The sequence below is a fragment of the Triticum dicoccoides genome, chromosome 2A (genome assembly GCF_002162155.2).
Source record: "Triticum dicoccoides isolate Atlit2015 ecotype Zavitan chromosome 2A, WEW_v2.0, whole genome shotgun sequence".
In the NCBI taxonomy this organism is placed as follows: domain Eukaryota; kingdom Viridiplantae; phylum Streptophyta; class Magnoliopsida; order Poales; family Poaceae; genus Triticum; species Triticum dicoccoides.
In genome coordinates, this window is record NC_041382.1 from 774,981,704 (window position 1) to 775,004,344 (window position 22,641).

The 22,641-nt window shown below is 47.2% G+C and overlaps 1 protein-coding gene across 2 annotated transcripts; it reads left to right on the forward strand.

Moving 5' to 3' along the window:
• Positions 1–14,176: 14,176 nt before the first annotated feature.
• Positions 14,177–16,394, forward strand: LOC119352459 (anthocyanidin reductase ((2S)-flavan-3-ol-forming)-like). 2 transcript variants are annotated; one of them, XM_037619087.1, is made up of 6 exons: positions 14,177–14,410; positions 14,513–14,679; positions 14,765–14,968; positions 15,081–15,240; positions 15,340–15,556; positions 15,644–16,391. In XM_037619087.1, the coding sequence occupies exons 1-6, from the start codon at positions 14,287–14,289 to the stop codon at positions 15,789–15,791; spliced, it is 1,020 nt and encodes a 339-aa protein (XP_037474984.1). In that variant the 5' UTR covers positions 14,177–14,286; the 3' UTR covers positions 15,792–16,391. The 2 variants fall into 2 exon arrangements, with proteins under 2 accessions (XP_037474984.1, XP_037474983.1); XM_037619086.1 differs by having other exon boundaries at positions 15,340–16,394.
• Positions 16,395–22,641: the final 6,247 nt, after the last annotated feature.

Sequence of the window (22,641 nt, forward strand, 5' to 3'; positions counted from 1 at the left end):
ACGCACCGGAGACGCGTGCCGCCTCTTCGGACATGCCACAACACCACCCCGCATGTATGAGGGCCCGCTACGACGGTCCGGTGGCATTGCTACCCCCCAGGGCCCCCGTCCCGCCTAACTCTGGAGCGGTTGACCACGAGATCTAGCCTTCTGACTTCCCACGGACGGGCTTTGACCAGTGGACCTCTCCACCCGGTTGTGTTAGGTCGGCCCAGAGGGACACCCGGGAGCAACATCCGGGCAAAAACCACAGCTACATCCACTTCGTGTAGACCCGACGCGTCCGTTTCCCCCCTCCAGGTGCCGGCGGCGGCGCCATCCATGAGGGGGGGCACACCGCGGATGTGAGGGGGGTCACTCTCTGGAGATGGGTGTCGGGCGTTTGCAACTGCCACAAAACTTCTGTCGGCATAGCTGTTTTTGATTTTAATAAAATATAAGGATCTATATTTAAAAGAACATGACCGCACATTATTAACGTGCTCGAAAAAATACAAACTATATATATATATATATATATTCATAATATATGAAAAAAATACAAACTACATATATATTCATATGTATGTTTATATTTAACATGCTACATGATAGTTGATATAATAATACACAAAAAAGCATTAAAAGATATGTACGGAAAAAAATCTAACTATGCCGACGGCCTAGCCGTCGGCATAGATCCGACCAGCGTGCCGCGGATCACTGACGTGGCAGATATGCCGACGGCAACCGTCGGCATAGCCTCTGCATGGTGCGGCCTGGATCAATGACGTGGCCTGCGGACCTATGTCGACGGCCCCCCGTCTAGGCCGTCGGTATAGCTCTGACGCCGTTTGCCGGGGGGTGGCCGGGCCCCACGTGTATGCCGACGGCCTTCGTAAGCCGACGGTAGCTGTCGGCGTATATGTAGCTAGGCCGACGGCCGTTCTATGCCGACGGGTGCCGTCGGCTTATCTCTGCGTAGCCCGACGGCCTTTGTACGCCGACGGCCAGAACCAGGCTGTCGGCATATCTCCGGAGAAGCCGACGGGGGCCGTCGGCATTGTTCTGGCCGTCGGGGTATGGCCCTGTTCCGGTAGTGAGTGTGCGTGCTGGTGGAACTGGGCATTGGCCGTGCCGAGTCTGTAGGTGTGCGTTGTGTGCGTAGTTTGAGTTAGACTCCAGTTTGTTAGTGCATGCAAGATTGGTCAAGTCGTGGAGTTGGTTAGTGGCCGTGAGAAATGGCGCTAGAGTTAGCCATGCATTAGTTAGTTACTAGACTAGCTGTGCATGGTGGGCGTGGCATGAGTTTAGGATTAGTTGGTAGTGGAGATACTCTTGTAATGCCTATTTAAGTTGAGTACGTGAATGAAAGCTGGCGTGGCTGTGAAAACAATGTAGTGCTTGTGGGTGTCAAGGGAGAGTCTCGGCAAAGCCTGTGTGTTCTTTCTTGGTGTATATGTGCGCGTGTGTGTACAGTTCATCATCATGTGTGTTTGTGAGAGAAGAGGAAAGAGAAACCTCAGGAGAGTTGTGAGATGCAACTAGAGGAAGGAATACGACGCGGCGTTGCGAGGATGCGGCGCCAACAAGTACCAGGTACAGATGCTGCTTCGTGGCCGGGTGCTGGTCGGCTGTGCTGCATAATTGGCGAGCCTGACGACCCAACCGGCCGGAAAAGAATGATCTGGCTGGCTCGCGCCGACGTTTCCATGACGCCTGCTTCTGCGAACATCCTGCAGACTCTGACGGAGATCTGGATGATGAGGTGCCCAAGAAGTGGAGGTGACGGAGATTGGAAGGACCTCAAGACGACGAAACGGTTGGAGACGTCGGCTGCGCTGACGGAGGTCAGGAGGAGCAGGCGCCAGAAATCTTAGGAACGCGCCCTAGGTCTGAAAGAGACGCCGGCCGCTGCCAAACCGACTTCCACGCTGCCGACGACATCGCCACTTGTGCCGCCGGATATCTGGATGTAATTTGCTAGATCTTTTTAAAAAATGTCTCGGCAAATCGGTCGGTGAACGAAGCGACCGGGCTAACACCTGCTCCCGCCTCACTTCCCTGTATATCAGACAATTATCGGACCACAATTAGCATTGACTTCGCAAGTTGTCCATTCCAACTTAACTGGAATTAACATCTGTCTAAGAGCATCTGATGTTTTCTTTCATCGACCTACTTCTATACGAGTATTCATTCATGTGTTGACGAAACTTAAACTTGTAATATGCAACTTATCTCCATTCTGATGAAACTGATTTTTGTTTTTGAGGGGTTCCTAACGAAACTGTTTTTTTTTGAGAATTCTCACCACTTATTCATTCAACAAGATGTTCATAGGTACACGGTTAGGGTCATGGGGGATGCCCAACCAAACATGTCTAGCTACGCCTAAATTACAAGCAAACTTGGCGAGATTATGAGCCTCGAAATTAAAGTTCCTACGCTCGTGAATAAAAGTACAATTAGTAAAACTAGTACTATGCTGCATGATTTCATGTACTATAGCTCCATGAGGGCCACCTGTCCCACTAGAGATGTCCTTCACGACCCCAGACAGTCCGAGGCCACAACAAACTTCTGATTCACAAGATCATCTGCAAGAGATAGAGCTTCTCTGCAAGCATATGTTTCCAAAATCACTGGGTCAATTATCCCATGATAAACTACCGCCGAGGATCCCAAGTATAGACCCTTTGCATCTCGGCAGATTGCCGCAACAGCCCCACCACGTCTGTGTCTTGCCACTGCTCCATCCACATTCACCTTAACCTGATCAGCTTCCGGGGGTAGCCACCGCCGGGCTTCCGTCGGTGTTGCCCTTGGCGCGACCGGCCGGAGTGCCAAATTTGCTAGCTGATCAAGTTCACCAATATAATTATTCACAAAGGAGATGGTCCGATGTGGACTTTTGAAGATCGACTCATAAATTGCTTTACGGTGTACGTACCAGACTGACCATAAAGTGAACACCATCCTTGTGAAGGTAGCATGATCGAGTGTATCATACAGGTCAAAAATCCAGTTTTTTGCACTTGGTTCCTCATTTGCTGTCATGTTTGCCACTAGTGTTTCCTCTGAGAGAGCCCAGATGCATCTAGACATTGTGCAAGCTAGCAGGGCGTGTCGCCATGAATCTCCCCCTCTGCAGTGAGGACAAGTATTCTGATTCGCCATATTTCGCTTCTGCAGCACATCAATCGTCGGCAAAGAATGACGAGCCAATCTCCATATGAAAACCCTCACCTTGGATGGAATAGATAGTTTCCAGAGCCGGGTCCATGATTTTCCTTCCCTGTCATTGCTAGATGATCCGCTTCTGCCCTCAAGCCACTCTTCTCTTTCCAGTTTTGTTTTAGCCAAAAACTTGTACACAGAGCTAACCGAAAATCTTCCTTTGCTATCTGGGTACCAAGCCCAAAAATCGTCCAAATTTCTTGTGCACACTGGTATCTTAAGAATTGCATCAGCATCGAAAGGAAGAAACACTGAACGGACGAGACCCACATTCCAGGCTGCAGCTGCAGGCTGTAGTAGCTCCGAGACCCTCCTAGGAGGAGCCGCAACCAGTGAAGTTATCAGCCTCGGGATAGTTTCCTTCGGTATCCAATTATCGTCCCAAATGTCTGTGGTTCTGCCATTTCCAATTCGCCGGATAAGCCCCTGTTTGAGCACATCCCGGCCTTCAATGATTGCACGCCAAATTTGAGAGGGCCGAGATCCCAATTCCGCCTCCAGAATTGATTTGTCCGGAAAATATGAAGCTTTAAGGATTTGAGCACTCAAAGTAGCTGGTTCTTGCAGAATACGCCAAGCTTGCCTCGCCAGCAGTGCCAAATTGAACAATTCGAGATCCCTGAAACCAAGCCCACCCAAGTGTTTCGGCCTAGTCATAATATCCCATGAGACCCAAGATGGTTTCCGCTGTCCTTGCATGCATCCCCACCAGAATTTGCGAATGATGGACTTGATATATGATCACACAAACCTCTCGGCAATTTGAAACAAGACATCGAGAAAACCGGGGTCGCCTGGGCGACGGATTTAATAAGCACCTCTTTGCCTCTTGATGATAAACATTTGCTCATCAAACCTTTAACTTTGTCTCACACACGATCACTGAAATATTTGAAAGTACCCTTCTTTGAGTGCCCCACATCCATCGGCATCTCCAAATACCTGTCACTCAAGGACTCATTAGGAACATGCAAGAAACCCTTGACAGCATTATGTACTATCTCCGGTGTTCCCTTGCTGAAAAAGATAGATGACTTCTCTCTGTTAACTCTTTGGCCCGAAGCCATGCAATATGTATCCAATAGGTTTGATACCGCTTCTGCTCCATTTATACTCGCCCTGAAAAACAGCAGGCTATCATCCACGAATAAAAGGTGGTTCACCGACAGAGCCGATGGGGCCACCTTGATGCCGCTGAGCTAGGATGACTGGTTTTGAGATTTTAAAAGACACGAAAGGCCCTCTGCTGCCAACAAGAAGAAATATGGAGAGATTGGATCTCCCTGTCGAATAGCTCGTGTGAGTCTGAACTCCTCCGATTTAAGACCGTTGAACATAACTGAGAACGAAACTGAGCTCACCATATTCATAATAACATTAACCAATGGTGCAACAAAACCTAGCTTCTCCATGATTGCCTTAAGATAGCCCCATTCAACTCTGTCGTATGCCTTCATCATGTCCAACTTGAGTGCACAATAGCTATTATTCTTTGATCTGTTTCTTTTCATAAAATGAAGACACTCATATGCAGATATTATGTTATTTGTGATAAGCCTGCCTGGGACAAAGGCTGGCTGTTCTTCTGATATGATGTCAGGAAGAATCACTTTGAGACGATTAGCTAGCACCTTTGAGGCAATCTTATAAAAGACATTACAGAGGCTAATAGGTCTAAACAGTGTCAAAAGTGTAGGGTTTGATACCTTAGGGATTAAAACCAACATTGTGTCATTCAAGCATTCCGGGCTCTCCTCGCCACGGACAATGCTCAACACCGCCTTAGTCACTGCCTCTCCACATATATCCCAGTGCCGCAGAAAAAAGTGTGCGGGAAAACCATCGGGGCCTGGTGCCTTAGTGTGAAACATCTGAAGAAGTGCCTTTTTCACCTCCTTGTCATCATAGGGAGCCATTAAAATATCATTCATCTCTGGCGTGACCTTGGTTGGTACATGTTGGAGCACTTCTTGTGCACACAGTTTTGATTTTCGGCCGAAAAAATCAATTTCCGGCCGAATTTCGTCCATCTCACTTGGGCCCGGTAAATGCCTGTACCGGCCAAAATTTTCGGCCCAGTTTGAACTCTTTTTGGCCCAATCCAACTTATGGAGCCTCCCCACGCTTTGCCCAAGAGAAAAAGGATCGAACCAAACGCCCTAACCCTAAACAAATCACGACACCGTGGTCGACCTGTGTGTGCGGCGGCGGCGTTACGCCCAAACGCGGCTCCTCCGCTCGTCGCCGCCTGCCTTCGCGCTCGCGCCTTCCCGACGGCCCAGCCCCTGCTGCCGACCTCTGCCGGATGCGGGTTGCACGCTGCTCGCTGTGCGCTGCGGCTGACTCCATCGGCAACTCCTCAACTCTGAAGCACCTCTCCCTGTCCACGTTTCAATCTTTTTTCTTTTGGAGCTGATGATGATGTTGGACTGATGCACAGTTTTTAATCCCCAAAGCTTTTCGTCTGCCATACTCCTCAGTGTTGTTTGACTGCCATACTTTTGCTCTGCTTGTTTTCCAAAATTTCGGCCGAATTTTGGCCAATTTTTTCCCCTAAATTTCGTTTAAAATTCAAATTTTGGTTTGGTAATTTCGTCCGAGATTTTTAAAATGGACGAATTTCGGCCATCTCGTTCAGGAGCGAAAAAAATGCAAACCAAAAGCCAAAACACAGCTTGTGCATACCCTCAGAAGTGTACAGGTTTTTGTAGAATTGTAAGGCAAGTTGTTGCATCTCTGATGAATCGTCCGTGAGTTGGCCATCTGCCCGCTGTAATGCCTTGATTAGATTTTTCCTCCTTCTCATGGATGCTCGAAGATGGAAGAAATGTGTGTTCTGGTCACCTTCTGATAAACATTGCACCCGAGAACGTTGGCGCCACATTATCTCCTCGCGCATGTATAACTCAATCAGACGATCATTGATTTTTATTTCTGCACTAGAAGGGGCTGTTCGCTGGACGCCACTGCGCAACCTCTCCAATTCCTTCTTTAAGCTCTTGATTTCACCCCGAACACTGCCAAACGTTACCTTCGACCAATCACCCAAATTATTTGGAAGAGCTGCAAGCTTTGCACGGACCCCACTTGCTGTCAGCCTCGGGCCGTTCAGCTCCCAGGAAGATCGGACAGTAGGTTTTAATTCTACATGTGTGTCCCACATTACCTCGTAACGAAAATTTTTCTCCCCCTCCTCCTTTGTACACCTGATAGCTGCAACAGTAGTGGGGTATGGTATGATGTGGCTACCGTGAGGTGTTGGACCACTGCATCGGGGAATTGTTCACAGTTAACACCATCCTACCAAGCCAAGAGCCCTGTCCAAATGTACTCAGTATATGTTCCACCCGTAACTTTTTTCTCGTACGTCCATCTTGTTCCCTTGTACCCAAGGTCTACAAGCCCACAAATGTCAACTGCATCTCTGAACCCTTGTATTTGCGGTTGGCTCCTAGTACCAATTCCATCGTGTTCATCATGCCTCAAAACTTCATTGAAGTCTCCAATACAGACCCATGGAATGTTATGGAGAGTTGATAAATTCTTCATTGTGTCCCATGTGTGATAGCTAGCGCAAGTGAGTCTGGGCCTCTCCATAGAAGCAAGATAATCTCCATGGATCACCCCCAAGATCGCTCACTTTTACATCAATATGGTAACACCAGTAATAAAAAATCTCAATCTTTATTTCATTGTTCCAAAAGATGGCCAAACCTCCACTCCTACCGGAGGAATCAACAGCAAAAGATTATCATATCCTATCGTACTTGCTAGACTTTCTACCCTAACTCCACTAATCTGAGTTTCGACAATGCAAAGTACTCTAGGGGCATACTTTATCGCGAGTTCGCGCAGCTCTTGAACTGTCGGGGTGTTGCCAATCCCACGACAGTTCCAGCATAGGAGATTCATTGTGCCCGACGGTCCTCCGCCGAGGAGGCCGCCGATCTTGCACCATTAATCTTCAGGCCAACATGGGCCTTCTTCCCTCCAGCACTAACATCCTTCTCAGTCACCCTGTGTCAGCTTGGACCTCTTCGGGTCCTATTTTGGTGGAGGGCTGAGTGGCACCACCACCACTCCACCTTTGTTCTTTTCAACCAGGGCCAACTCAAGACCCGGTACTGCTTTTGGGTTGGAATGTCCCAAAACCTCATCAGATGAGCGCTTGCGGTTTGCATCCGTGTCTGCCATATCAGCTTCTATCTCCTCCTGCTTATCATCCTCTGTAGCAAGATCGCCCCCTGATGTTGTTGTCGCTGAACTCTTTGGCTGTTGCTTCCAGTTGTTTCGCCTCTTGGTCACCCAGCTGGTCATCGCCGGTGCACACATGTTCTTATAAACTAGGGCCGATGGAGGGTGGAATCCGTCGCCGTGTTCCTTGAACTGATGACCCATCATGCCACATACTTGACACCAATCCAGGAGCCTTTCATACCTCACAGCAAAGATCTCGCGTTCCCCTGCACGAATGATGGAGGTTGCCTTCTTCGGAGGGTTACGAATATCAAGCTTAACTCTGACCCTGAAGAAATTCCCCCCAAAATCTAATGAAGGGGGTTCTGAATGAACAAATTCTCCGAGCTTTGAGGCCAGGGCTTTGACCTTGCCATGATACGCTGGTGGGAGATCAATGATCCGAGCCCAAACATCAAACGTGAACAGCTCAATAGTCGACGGTTTGGTGAATCCATTATAAGGAGCTATGATCACGGGGTTACCCTTGTAGTGCCACGGACCGCCCTGTGTCACTGTCTCCCTGTCGCCAATGCAATCAAACTTCATGATGAACAAGTTATCCTCCAGGGTTTTGATTTTAACCTCTCTGGCTAAATCCCACGCCGCACGCATGGTGCGGAAGAACCAATAGTTACTGAAATCTTTGTCCAACCGAGGTCCTCCTCCGCCGGCTCATCTTTTTCATCGAAGACCACATCATCCAGATCGCCCTCTTCTAGAGCCAACTCCTTCAACATATTCTCAATCTTGCCTTTCCCCTTGCCTGATGCAGAGGTATTACTGCTGTTTGCCATGGCTGCGAACAGGACGAAAACGGCCCCTGCCCTAGACGGGGAGAAAACCAATCTGCCAAAGCCCTAGATCCTTCACGGCTGTCAAGGCCGGGTAGCAGCGCCCCGCCGCCCTTCGTTCTGCTGGAGAAGAGATCCCGAAGGTAGCTGGAGAAAAACCAGGACGGATGTTTCTCTACGTCGCCGCCGGCGACAGAGGAGCAAAAACCCTAACAGGAGGGGGAAAAGTAGCTCTAACGAAACTGGTGAAACCCAATCGTATGCGCGGATGCAGCAGCAGTCGACCCGAGCAAAACGAGTGAACGGCGGCCCAATAGCCAATACGTACTATTTTGTCAGTCAGGGCCCAACAACAATGCGAGCGAACAAAACCCAGGCCGCTGCTCCTTCTCGCTACGCCTCCCGTGTCACCGCTAGCTAGGTCGTGCCGGCGGCGGCGGCGATGAAGGGTGTCGCCGGAATGGCCTGCCGCCGAAGAAACAGGCGCCGCCATACACAAACCCACGCGAGTAAGGAGGGCGCTAGAGTGGCCCGCAGCTGCAGCGCGCGCCTCCGTCCCCATGCCCAGGCGAGTGAGGAGGGATCCGGAGCGGTCCTCTCTCGTCGCGGCAGCTTCCGGGCCACGCCGCTTGAAGACGACGATCTCCTGAGGGAGATCCTCCTCCGTCTGCCTCCGGAGCCCTCCTCGCTCTTCCGGGCCTCCGCCGTCTGCAAGCAGTGGCGATGCGCCGCCATGGACCCCAAGTTCCACCGCCGGTTCTGTGCACACCACAGGAAGCCGCCCCTTCTCGGTTTCTTCACGATCATCTCCGATTCTATCGAGTTCACACCTGCCCTGGACCGTCCCGACCGTATCGCTACTCACCTCGGCAACGTCCGAACCCATGAGTTGCTCGATTGCCGCCACGGTCGCCTCCTTCACACGGACCAGCTGGGGGATGAGGTTATAGTGACAAACCTCATCACCGGAGCTGCTCGCCACCTTCCCTTTCCGCCAGACATCAAAAACAGAAATTATTGCGCCAACGCCGCTGTGCTCTGCACTGCCAGCGACCGTAACCACGTGCACAGAAGATGTCACTCGAACCCCTTCAAGGTGGTGTTGATCTCTGAACACGTAGATCCTTATCGCATAATGGCATGTGTTTACTCCTTCGAGACTGCCAAATGGAGCAATAACATCTCAACAATCGTTTCATGCGATCTTGAGGGTTTTCGTGTTTTTGGGTCTCTTGTTGGTAATGCACTTTACTGGCTACAGAATTCTGTAAGCGATCACATACTTGAGTATGATTTGGATGAGCAGAGCCTAACTGTGATCAATGGGCCTCCTGTTACAAATGATTTCCGTCATGGCAGCCATTGGATCATCCAGGCTGGGGATGGCGTTGTTGGCATGACCATATTGTCTTATCCTCGCTTGCAAATGTGGCAGATGAATGTCAATTGCCATGGTGTAGCCACATGGGTGATGTGGAAGATCATGGACATGCATAACATTCTTGGGCTCCCTCCTCAGATTGAAGGAAAGAGGGCATATGTGGGACATATAGTGGGATGGATTGAGGATACTGATGGAATACTTTTATCTGTGGATGACATTGTCTATATGGTTCAACTGAAATCAATGCAGTCTATGAAACTTTGTCAAGACTGTAGATACAGTTACTATCATTCTTTCAAGAGTTTCTATCTACCAGGTGACTCTTCATTCTTAGTCCTCATATTGTAGGAGTAACCTAATATTCCTGTGTTATGTAACTGGTTGATCGAATATCTTTGTTTCATTTCTTAGGTGTCCACTAACAACTTAAACTTGGTTACAGTTGTCCTTTGCTAGATAGACGAACTTATAGTCGTATTGATTAGTACTCCCTCCGTCCCGAAATAAGTGTCGATCTGGTACTAAATCAGTGACACTTATTTTGGGACGGAGGAGTATATGTTATCATTCAATATAGTTCTCTTGACTCTTCACCATTCGTTTGCTAGATAGACAAGCTTATATCCCTTTGTCTTATATTCAATGTAGTTGTCTTCATCCATGGGAGGTAAACAAAATCAAATACTAGATGAGTAATATTGTGAAATCGAATTTCAGATTTTTAACTCATTTAACATGTTTGGAATCTTAGTTAGATATATTGTATTATCTAGTTATTCTAATCTTACTTTTTCATTCTTAAGTTCATAAAAGAACTCTAGCTGAAACTGCACCTTCTGCCATGATAGTTTTCGTTGTCACTAATTAAAGACCATCAGACATGTGACTCGCACATCTGTAGCACACCTTTTGTTTTGCATTTGTTGTCTCTAATCAGGCCCCATTTATTTAATTTGAATACCTAATATCACATTTGTTTGTAGTGTTTACGAGTTCTAGCATGTTTTTATTTTCACTTCTTGAGGAGGCATGAATGTACATGAGATAAATTATATGCCCTATCTTGCTTTGTTACATGCTAAATTCTTAGTTATATATAATGTAGCTATATATACTGCTTTAAACAATATTCTTTGCAAAAAGCAACATATTGGTTTTTATCTGTTTCCAATACCAGTAGTTAGCTATAAAACAGGAATACATAGTGAGTTGTCTTTCTTATAGCAGACTCATTGTTGCCTTCTCATATCTATTTGTCGTTTTCATGGATCTTTATTAAATGTATGCCTTATGCCTCTAGGAACATCCATTGATGTTGCATGTGATGGAGCTGAAATGTTGCACAATACATATGATGGCAGTCTGGTTGATATGCTAATGTGATGAAATGGTCCAACGGTAAGTTAAATCTTTTGGATATAGTTTGTCAGATTTGAACTGTTTGATTATTTCTTTGGAAAAAAATGGCAGCCAGTTGTGAGTGGCATGCACCCTCAAACTACCTTCCATCCTCTATAGGATTCACACATGCTAATAATAACACAGACAAACAATTTAAAATGGTGGCGATGCTAAGTATAAAAAAAGAATCCTCTTTTGGATCATAATGGTATGCAGATGATCCAAATGTTATGTACCCAGATTTTCCTCTGTTTCAGTTGTTTCATAATCTATAAGTTGAATGAAATTGCTAGTTGTATTATATATATAGCTCTTCTTTCTTTAAGGGGTAGTATATAGCTCTTCATTATGTTGCTCAGCTCATCATGAGTTTGTACACATGACTTGTTCATACACTGTTACATATTCCTAGGTGCTACTATTAGGTTTTGTCTGTATTTGTACCATGTTAGTAACATATTGGTGCATTTGTTATTCGCAGGTGAAGAAGGGCTACTGCAGTTGTTAGTTGTCATTGAGTTTGTCAACTTTTCTCTTGAGCCATGATAGTTTCAGCCCAAGTATCACCAGAAGTTGTGTGTTTGAGTGTGCTTGTCAGCCGTGGTTTGAAAAGCATGTCTACTTTCATGTCTTCAGAGTTAACTTTTGTTTTGTTGCTGCTTGTCCAATACTTATTTTGTAGTATGGTTCATATGAGGCGCCAGAGTACTCATCATTGACTCGGCTATTTGGTGTTGAAGATATGGGACTAGAATCGCAGGAACTGAGCAGCAGGAGGTCGCATTCTTAGCTGTAATTCTTACCCTGAGGTAGTTGCATTCGTCTGTAACCATTCTCAGGACTTCCAAGTAATTCAAACATGTTTTATACGACTGAAAGTAGCACAGATTAAATCGGAACGCCGAGACAACAAGAACTCGCCTTGATTTCTTACCCTGAGATTGAGGTTGCTACTGCCTTGTCTCCTGTAAACTCAAGTTGATAGGTGAAACGTACAATTCTAATTCGATGAAACTGAAACTGGAACTTGTAATATGGAACTTGTCTCCGGTCTGACAAAATTGAAACCCCAATCATGCATTTGTTTTTTTAGTCTAAACACACTCCATTTTATTGATCAAAAAACAAGTTCGTGGGGATACAGATTAGACTCTCTTCCAATGAAGGTGAAGGATTCCTTAACAATGCTAGCATACATACCGCCTGCACCTCTGTGAATATCATTAACCACTCCTTGGCAATCTGATGCTACAACAATATCTGTGCGACCTAGATCAAGCCCATCATCATCTAACCCGGTGTTCGTGCCATGCCAATGAAAACTTTGTGCGCCTCGGTGGGGAATTTTTTATCCCGTTGCAGCGCACAGGGCATGTTTTCTAGTACTACATAAAGAGAAGACTAGACTATCGACATGCACACACATAGCTACTTTAGTCGCTCTGTGAAAACCGACAACAGGATTACAACTACTTTCTTGGGTTAGCGCATAGGTCTGCAGAAAACACTCTTTTACGAATTTGGGCCAGAAATCACTGATTTTCGGTCTAATCTTTTGCAAAAAACACTGATCGGTCTACTTGGACATTTTAACCGTGATTATGACATGTGGGGCCCGCATTTGATGATGTGGCATAACAATTAGTTCTGAGTATATTTGCAGAGGCAACCTTCAATTCGAAAACAAAAATGCAATTAGGCCCTTGCCATACCCAACTCAGTCGTACTTCGGCGGCGGCCATCCCGCGCTCATGCACTGTCGCCCACGCCGGTGCCTCGGCGTTGGCGGAAATCACCGATGAGGGTTCGTACTTGGCTGCGCCCTTGTTGTGCGTCGCTGTTGCTGCTTGCTCGCAGTCGTTGCTGCTTGCGCCTGCTCTGCTCGTCGGCGTGCCGTTGCTTGCTCCGGTGATGCGCGCCGCCACTAGTCTTCTTGCTTCGGTGATGTGAGCCGCCACTAGCCTTCTTGCTCCAGTGATGCGCGCCGCTTCTGCATGCGCCTATGCTGCGCCCCGCCGCCGCTGCTTGCTCGGATGCCACCATCGCTGTCGGGAGGTCGCAGCCACTCCGTGCGCCGGCCGTTGCACTGCCGCCATGCCTAAAGGAGGAGGCAACGACCGTTCTGTGTGGTGATTCGGAGGCCAGAGCCGCCACTAGCCCCCCACCCCATGCTTCCAGGAGTAGGGCGCCTGCCGACCCGTGCGCCTCGGCCGTGGCCGCCGACCTCGACCTAGACTAGACTGTGGCCGTGGCGGGCGCGAGGCTAGAGCCATCGCTGCACAGCAGGAGGCGGCGAGCATCTTGGCCCAGGCCGCGGCGGTGGTGACCTGTGGGAACGGCGGCGGGGGCCTGATCCCGATTGGAGCGGGCATGGAAGGAAGATTCCTTTTTTTTAAGTGAGGGTTCCTTAAGAAACCAGTCTAACATTGGCTACTATGAATTTTATGCCACATCACCAATGTGGGCCCCACATGTCATTATCGTGGTTAAAATGTCCAAATAGACTGAGCAATATTTTTTGCAAAACATTAGGCTGAAAATCAATGGTTTCTCGCCCAAATTCGTAAAGGGGTGTTTTCTGCAAACCTAAGCGTCAATGTGGTGGTTTTTGCAATTCACTTTAAACTAACCTGTCAGTGCACTTCTACATGGCCAACTTGATACTCCCTCCATTCCAAAATATAGTGCGCCCACGCTTCCCGAGGTCCAACTTTGACCATAAATTTAACCAACGAGACCAACTGCGGCGGGAGAAAAAAAATATATAATTGAAAACTTCTTTTGAATACGAATTCACTGATATAATTTTTGCTCCCGCCGCAATCGGTCTTGGTAGTTAAATTTACGGTCAAAGTTGAAGCACGAGGATAGAGAAAGCACTACATTGTGGAATGGAGGGAGTAGTACTAACCTGCCAGTTGTCTCTTTTGGATACTAGCTAGCAGGTCAATGGAAGACTTCAATATCACTGGAGCACAATGGAGCAGTTGGCTAGGTATAATCAATCTGAAAGACAAATACAAGTTGGAAAGCATCTCTTTTTTCTGCTGGGTAAGTTGGAAAGCATCTAACCTTTGTATATACAGGGCAGCACAACTGAACAATAATTGAGATTTCCCTACGACACATGTGGTGTCTTCAAAGCATCCCTACGACACACGTTACCTGGGAGGTGAAACCCAAGAGCGCTCACAAGCACCACTCCACCAGCAGAGGAACAGAACTCCGGTGCTCGACTCTCCATCCGGCCTGATGACGTCTGCGATGAGGAGGAAGACGGCGTGCGTCACCGGAGGGGACGGGTACATCGCCTCGGCCCTCGTGAAGATGCTGCTGCAGAAGGGATACACCGTCAAAACGACAGTCAGAAAGTCTGGTTAGATCCTTGATCGCTCTCTATTCAGACGACTGTCTGTTGTGATGTGAATGTGATGAACCCTGAGGTGACAGGCACTGTTATTTGTTTTTTGGATCTCAGATGACATGGAGAATCACCCCCATCTCAAGGACTTGCAAGCGCTCGGTCCCTTAGAGGTCTTCCGCGCCGACCTGGAGGACGAGGGTAGCTTCGATGAGGCCGTGGCCGGCTGCGACTATGCCTTCCTCGTCGCGGCTCCGATGAACCTCAACGCGGAGAACCCTGAGGTAGAGCCTGACCAAACACTCTGTACTAAGGTCAGATTTGATTATGGAAAAGGCACTGTTTTTAGTTGGTTATATCTCATGGCAGAAAGAAGTGATCGAGCTGGCCGTCAGCGGAACCCTTAACGTAATGAGGTCGTGCGTGAGGGCAGGGACGGTGAAGCGCGTGATCCTGACATCGTCAGTGGCGGCTGTCGCCGGCCGGCCTCTGCCACTAGGAGACAGCCATGTCGTGGACGAGGAGTCCTGGAGCGACGTTGAGTACCTCAGAGTTACCAAGGCCGGCGGCTGGGTAGGCATGCACATTTTTTTAGTACTTCCGTTCCTTTTTAATTTTATTTAGGGCGGGTAGAAATCTGTCCAATAATGTGAATGTGATGACGTGCTTGCGTGCCGTATCACAGGCCTACAATGTCTCAAAGGTGCTTATGGAAAACGCGGCGCGGACTTTCGCGCAGGACAGCGGCATCAGCCTTGTTACGGTGTGCCCCGCCTTCACGGTTGGCGAGGCGCCGGCGACGATTGTCCACACCAGCGTCCCCGTTATCCTTTCTTTGCTGACTGGTGAGCCTGATACAAGTCAAGATGCAACGATAATTAAAAGGGACCATTATTTTAGACACTAATTCATCGAACGACGTGTGTGGTGAATGATTATCTCAGGTGACGACGAGAAGATTCGCAGTCTGGAACTCATCGACAGGGCATCTGGCTCGATCCCGATGGTCCATGTCCACGACCTCTGCCGCGCAAAGATCTTCTTAGCCGAGGAGGAGTCTGCGTCAGGAAGATATATCTGCAGCAGCCTCGACACCACCCTCGCGGAGCTAGCCACCTTCCTGGCCGCCAAGTACCCGCAGTATAACGTCAATACCGACAGGTGTGTGCCAACATCTATGGAAACACGGCAAGTTCCGATGCTCTCGGTCGTGATTTGTGAATATTTAGCGTGTATGTTTGTTATCAGGTTTGGTGGTCGCCCCGAGAAGTTGAGAGTCTGCATTTCGTCGGCGAAACTCGTCGGGGAAGGGTTTGAGTTCAGTTACAAGGCGTTGGAAGAAATATACGACGAAGTCGTCAACTATGGAAGGTCCTTGGGAATCCTTCCGTACTAGCAGTTTTGCATGCATGATGAGCCTCTGTATTGGTTGGTTGGATGTCGGAACCAAGCTAAAGTTCAAATTTGCTTATACTAGCAAACACTGCCCGTGCGTTGCTTCACGTCGATTTTAATCCATGTATAATCTTTTTTTTCATATATACTGAAATGATCAAATACATAGTGTAAACATTTGTACACCGAAGACAACAGTAAGGTGAACATCGAGGCAGCACCGTGATGCCAAATAAACCAAATTTGCTGGGCCGACGCGAGTTCGAGGAGTGCTCTCTGCAAATGCCGCGGAAGGAGCGTACCAACGTGCAGGTGACTCAGTGTTCCTGTTTCTGCCGCACAAGGAGAAGATCAAAGGAGGCGTGGCTATGTTTGAAAGAGCTTGTTGAGCATGCTGAGTTTGAAGGAGTTCGGCTGGGGTCCACCAGCAGGCGTGACAATATTGGCGCGCAAAGTGTCTTTTTTAATTTCCGGTTGTGTTGTTTTTATTTTTTCTGTTCAGGAAAAGTGGGTCCGAGTTGTTTAGGGTTTCTGGAGTCACCCATATAAATAAAGGGTTGGCTGCCGGCCATTGTATCCTTAGGTTATGTTTTGAGTTAAGAAACATGATGTGTTTTCGAGGGTAAGATATCCATATCGAGTTTAGAGGGAGCTGTCCGAAAACCTCCGTGCTTGCTGATTCGTAAGGACTTGTGTTTGTGTATCGGGGAGTAGAATCTATTCTGCTCGGCGATCGGAGTTGTCCGGGTACGCCATGAAAGATCGGGCCTAAAAACCATTTGGGTCACGTTGATCCTTATCACTGTGGCCAGCAAAAAATTGCAGTTGATTGTCCAGGTCGAAGAGTGAAGCAGGGTGCTGCTGCTTTTGTTCATCGAGACGGCCGCGCATGTCCACATCAACTTCAGCATTTCCCTCACGCGGCCTCTCTTCAGGTTCTGTTGTGGCACTTCAGTGATACAACAGGAGTCCGTTCTACCAATTCGAATTGTCGTGGTATCAAGTCTGCAACAAGGAACCGGGGTTCCATAGCCGACATGGTGATCGTGGGTGTTAAGGGAGAGGGCTCCGGTGACGGGATTGCACACAGTTTACCTAGCTTCAGATCACGCAACGGCGGCGAGATCCTACGTGCTGCTATAACTCACTATAAGGCGAAGTATGGTGTGCCAACTTACAATGAGAGAGATTGTCTGATTCACCATCTAAAGCATGCCCTAAGGGCTCACGAGGTCCGGCTTATAAAGGCATCGTGCGCTCGTGCAAGTTGCTTCGGCTTCATCTTGGACTCTTCATTAGCCGGATGGGCCTTGATCCTTGTGCCTCGTCCTGCTGGGCCGCCCGGCAAAGCCTTGCCACCTTCCTGGGCCACCCTGGTAGTCCGGCTTATTCCAATGCGGCGATACCCATGTTTGGTATATCCCTAACATTAGCCTCCGGAAACTTCAAGTTAGCCGTCTGCGGCCCCTTGCCTTCCTAGTAGATGTAGATTCGTCTTTTCGTCCATGCCTTCTGAGGCAGAATGAAGAACTCGGAGCATTCCTAAGAATTTATGAAAATTCTGTCTTACGGAAAGCTGAATCTGACTATTTGAAACTTATCGTTATAGATCAGCCAGTCGAGTCACGCGTCAATCTATGCTAGGGAATCTTCGCGATGGCTTGTTCGTCTCAATGTGGGTCCACGACGGTTTGAACTCAGCACTTGAACAGACAGAAGACCATGATTGTGTTTTCTTTTCACCAACTGGCGATGAGGCGGCCGCATCACACATGAGGAAGCAGAAGCCTCACATCCATATAATGGACGTCAAGGCTGCCGAGTAGCACAGCCTCCTAGTTTCGCTCAAGGGCAATGTCGATGTCAAGGCCCTGAGCTTTGTCAGCTGATTTTTTTTCTTGATGTATCCCTCTATAGCCCACGAGGCTCATGCCGTCTTGATGAGGCGTCTTGAGGCTCAATACATCAGATGGTTGTCGCGCCTGAGGCTCATGCCGTCTTATGCAATAAGGCGACTTGAGGCTCAACAAATCAGATGACTATAATCCTCGAGTGTTGGATCAGCTAGCCGGATAAGGCAGGTTGAAGGTCTTGACTAGAACTTTCGCGATGACTATATTTATTTGATGAAATGTGGTATAATTTGTGTGAGATTATATGAATATAAAGTTGATATTTAGTTGATGAAATGTGGTGTAAATGTGTGTGAGATTTAGATGAATGAATATTGCATATTTAGTTGATGAAATGAGGTATACATGTGTGTGAGATTTAGATGCTTATGATACTTTGCTGATAAGTTTTGGTTAAGAAAATATTGTTGGATAAGTTTTGGTTAATAAGTTTTAATGATTCTATTCTAACAAATACAACAGTGCAATTGGAATTTGATTAATATTTTCATTTAAAATGGACTTTTTTACTTTTGATGTTTTGGATTTGCAAGTTAGTGATTTTGGTTTTCCCATAGGCTGCCGGTCTCCAGTTCAGTTAGCAAAAGAAAATACATCTACTACAGTCTACAATTACCATACCTATTGAACATCAATTGATCAAATAATGAACCAGCTAATTTGTGCAGTAATTTTTCATATAATTACCACACGTCCTTCACCTGCATCGGCTGCTTGCTACCTCAAGTTGATACGCTTTGCCAGTCATCGGCCATCAAGGGCTAGCCTGAGCAAGCCTGCTGTTCCCCAGCAAGAGCAAGCCTGAGCGTCCGCTGAAGCATGTGGGGGCCAGCAGCACATCACGTGGCGTGTCGCTAGTAGAGTTGCTGGGCCGAACTCAAAGTGACGCGATTGGAACACGAAAAATGAAGAAGCAATGCTCGCTTTACCAACCATTACATGGCCATGGCCGAGTACTCTTGATTGACGACTCTCCAGGCCGAAGAGCTAGGGAGGCTGATGTGAGCATTGGTGACCGGGGACGACGCGGATGCGATGCATATGCCGGTAAGGACGGAGCCGGCGCTTGTGATGTGGAGTAAGGAGTAGAGGAGAGCAAGTTGGTTCAATCACGTTCGACCGATGTGGTGCCTGTATTGGCAGCTTGGATCCTCTGCAGTGCCACCATCCTTCTCCAAGGTAGCTAGCTTTGTCGTGTGCGTCGCCATATACTACGTCAGCCTCATGGCCCGGATGAAGCGCCTCGTGGGATCGGCCTCGTCGTACGCATCCTTGTTCAGCAGCTCCATCTGCCGGCCTCGGTATCTACCTCCTCCCTTCCTCATAGTTTGAGCCAATATTTATGGGAAACGTACTAAGAGTCAAGGGAAGGGAAGGCGGCGATGTAGAGTTGGACTTGAACTGAGAGTATGTATCTTGAAAGGGAGACGCACGGAAAAATATCACATGGGCCTCAAGATGGCAATGGGCCCGAAACCCGCATCCACGCGGGGTTTTACCTTAAGGTATGGCGATGGGCGTCTTTCTAAATTCTAACCCCGCGGGGCTGCGCTTCGGTAAAATATAAAACCCGGCATATTTCAGGGGTTCGAACCCATTTCAGCAGTACCTGAACCCAAAACCTGCCATACCCGTCAAAATACCTAACATCCACCGATCCACCGATTTCCACCGCCTGAACACCTTTTGTGCCGGCGTTCCACCGAGCCGCCTCCCTCCACGCCTCCTACCGTCAGGAGAAATATGCTCCTTTTTTGCTGCTGAAGTATACTATGTTTGCTGCTGAAATGCTATTCTTTGTGGCTACTATTTATCTTTATGATGGGCCATATATGAGATCAATGGGACGTCGTCAGGAACGCTGGATGGGCTTAGGCCGATCAATTCTTATCAAGTTCACGTGACCCAGATTAGATCGATCGCTAAAGACATCAACGAACGACCAAACCAGACATCGTATTCACCATTGACGTATGGAGAACTATGAAAGGTCGTTTCTCCTTTTAAGGAAAAAAGGAGGCTTCCAATATGTAGACTGAAACACAACTTGTTTTGGCTTCAGCTTGAAAAACTGAAACCATTCATCAGTGTGTCTTTTAATCAGGAGTTGAGAATCATCAACAGTGATCCACTTCTCCCCATGGTTCTGCTTGTTCCGTTCCGACCACCAATTCCAAAGCAACGCTATTATTTTCATCTTTCGATCATATGGTAGCTGCATGATGGGTTCAATCGAGTGAATTGCAAAAAACATCGACATTGAAGGCTAGGGTTACAGAAACCACAACTCTAGAGTTTTGTGCCAAAAACCACTAATTCTGAGCCTAATCTTTTGCAAAAAACACTAGTTGGCGGCTTTGACCCATTTGATGACGATTATGACATGTGGGACCCAAATTTGCTGATGTGGCATAACGATTCAGTACAGTAGCTGCATTATGGGTTCAATCACATGTAGAGGACCTGCACATAACATGAGCTCTTGCCTGACATCCTCCAACTGAAATACACGCCACATAACTTTTACGCCCTTACACCAAAAAAACCGACCACCATGCTCAAACTGGCGTCGGCAGACCACACAGTTTGAATTCAGTCCGACACCACGCCTTGCTATATTTATATGCATCGGATGACTATTATGGCCAAAATGCCAAAGGAAATGATGAACCTTAGATGTAAAGTGCAGCTTCCACAAATGTTTCCACGTTTCTGTCATCCATCAATTGCCTTCAGTGGACATTCCACTCGAGCTTATCGTGTTGAGCTCCTGATTGATCATGTGCACTCGGTACCCAGATCAAACCAAAAAGACCACCTTCAAGTAATAATGACAGGCCATGAAGTCCTCAGCGTCCACACAAATTGGGATGGCCATGACTATCTCAGCATCTTCCATTGTAAAAACTTGTCGAATAAGAGCATCAGTCCATTGTAAAGTGACAGGATCAATAAGATCACAGACCCACGTCAGCTCGTGATCCCCTTATCGCGATTGCATCTTCCTCGTTGCCACTCTCGGGATCCACGGATCATCTCATATGTGAACTTCCATGCCATTGCCAACTCGCTAAATTAGACCTTTTTCAACAGTTGGACTCCTTGGAGGATACTACGCTACACGTAACCTATCCCATGTACAGGTTCAGCTTTTAACACATCACCTGATGGGAAATGTAATGCACAAAGGACCATAGCACACAGGGAGTTCGACGTCTGAATTATTATCCAACCCTGCTTGGCTAACATGGACATGTAAAAAACTGACCCTAGGCCTCCATCCTCTTTATGATTCATCATATTTCCCCATGAAACCCAGTTCATAGACCTCTCCTTATCATTTTGAGACCACCAGTACTCGCATATGAACTAGTTGATGCTATCACAAAGCCCCTTTGTAAGATCAAAACAAGCCATGGCATATGTCGGTATCGCCTGGGCAACTGCCTTTTAATAAGGATTTGTTTACCTTCCTTTAATAAACATTTCTCCTTCCATCCATGAATTCTTTTCCGGATCTTATTCTTGAGATACTCATAGAATTTCATTTTATTTTGTGGCACATAAGTGGGGAGACCAAGGTATTTGCCTCCAAAGGATTCAGAGCTTAAACCCAACACAGCTAGTACCTCATGCTGCGTGTTCCAACGGGTATTCTTGCTAAAATATATTGAAGACTTTTCCCTATTGATGGCCTGAACAGAACATGCTTCATAGGTTTGGAGAATGGTGCTAATAGGTGCCGCGCTATGGGCATTAGCTTCAAGCAATAACGGCAAATCGTCGGCAAAAAGAAAATGGGTCACTGCTGGGCCGGGCTTGCCACCTTGATCCATTTAATTTCTCCAAGGCTCTCCGCATGGTGGAGCATAGCCATAAACCTTCAGCACAAATCATGAAGAGATACAGCGAGATCGGTTCGCCTTGTCGCAAGCCTCGACCTGGGATCACTTCATCGGAAACTTGTCCATTTATAGGAAACTTGTACTTTACTGTGTGGACACAGTTCATTACTAGCTGTACAAAGTTTTCACTAAAGCCATCCTTCCCAGCAATCCTTGTAAAAATAGCCATCCAACGCGGTCATAAGCCTTACTCATGTCCAACTTCAAAGCCATATGACCAGTTTTTCCGGATCGCTTCCTCCTCAAAAAATGAGACATCTCATATGCCAGAATGGTATTATCCGAAATCAATCTGTCATGGACGAATGCACTCTGATTAGGAGAAATGATCTCCCCAAAGTACATTTAAGGCAGTCAGCAAGAACTTCGACACAAACTTGTAGACAACAGTGCAAAGGCTAATAAGGCGTAGATCCTACAAATGGTTCGGGTTCTGCACCTTCGGGATGAGTAAACCACTATTTCATTCCATCCTTTGGGTATAGTGCCACCTCGCAACACCTCCAAAACCTCGTGTACGACTCTTTCTCCCACCGTGTCCCAGTATCTTTTATAAAAAAATGTTGGCATACCATCACTCCCTGGAGCCTTAAGATCACCAATACTATTCAGAGCTCTTCAGACTTCTTTTGCTATGAACTCAACATCAAGCACCTCATTCATTTGTTAGATCTTTATTAATTAGAGTGGTTCCACTAGATCTTGTTTATTGAGGCACCTCTGTTAGATCTTATTTATTTGTGTTAGATCTTGTCACTATTATAATTTTTTACCGGAAGTATTTCATAGAATATGTCATTTTATACTTGTGTTATAGGGCGAAAGTACTAATATGAGCCCGAGCTCACAGGATCCCGTAATCTGTACCATCTATACATCTCGTGATCAGTGCAGCTATGGGTATAGCTCCTCTCGCTGTTATTTTCGGAAACAGACTGTTGTTGGCGGATCAGACGGACATTTACGGTTTGGACCGTTTTGGCATCGATTCTGGTCCAACAGAGCCGTTTAGCTCATTTATTGCAGCATGGTT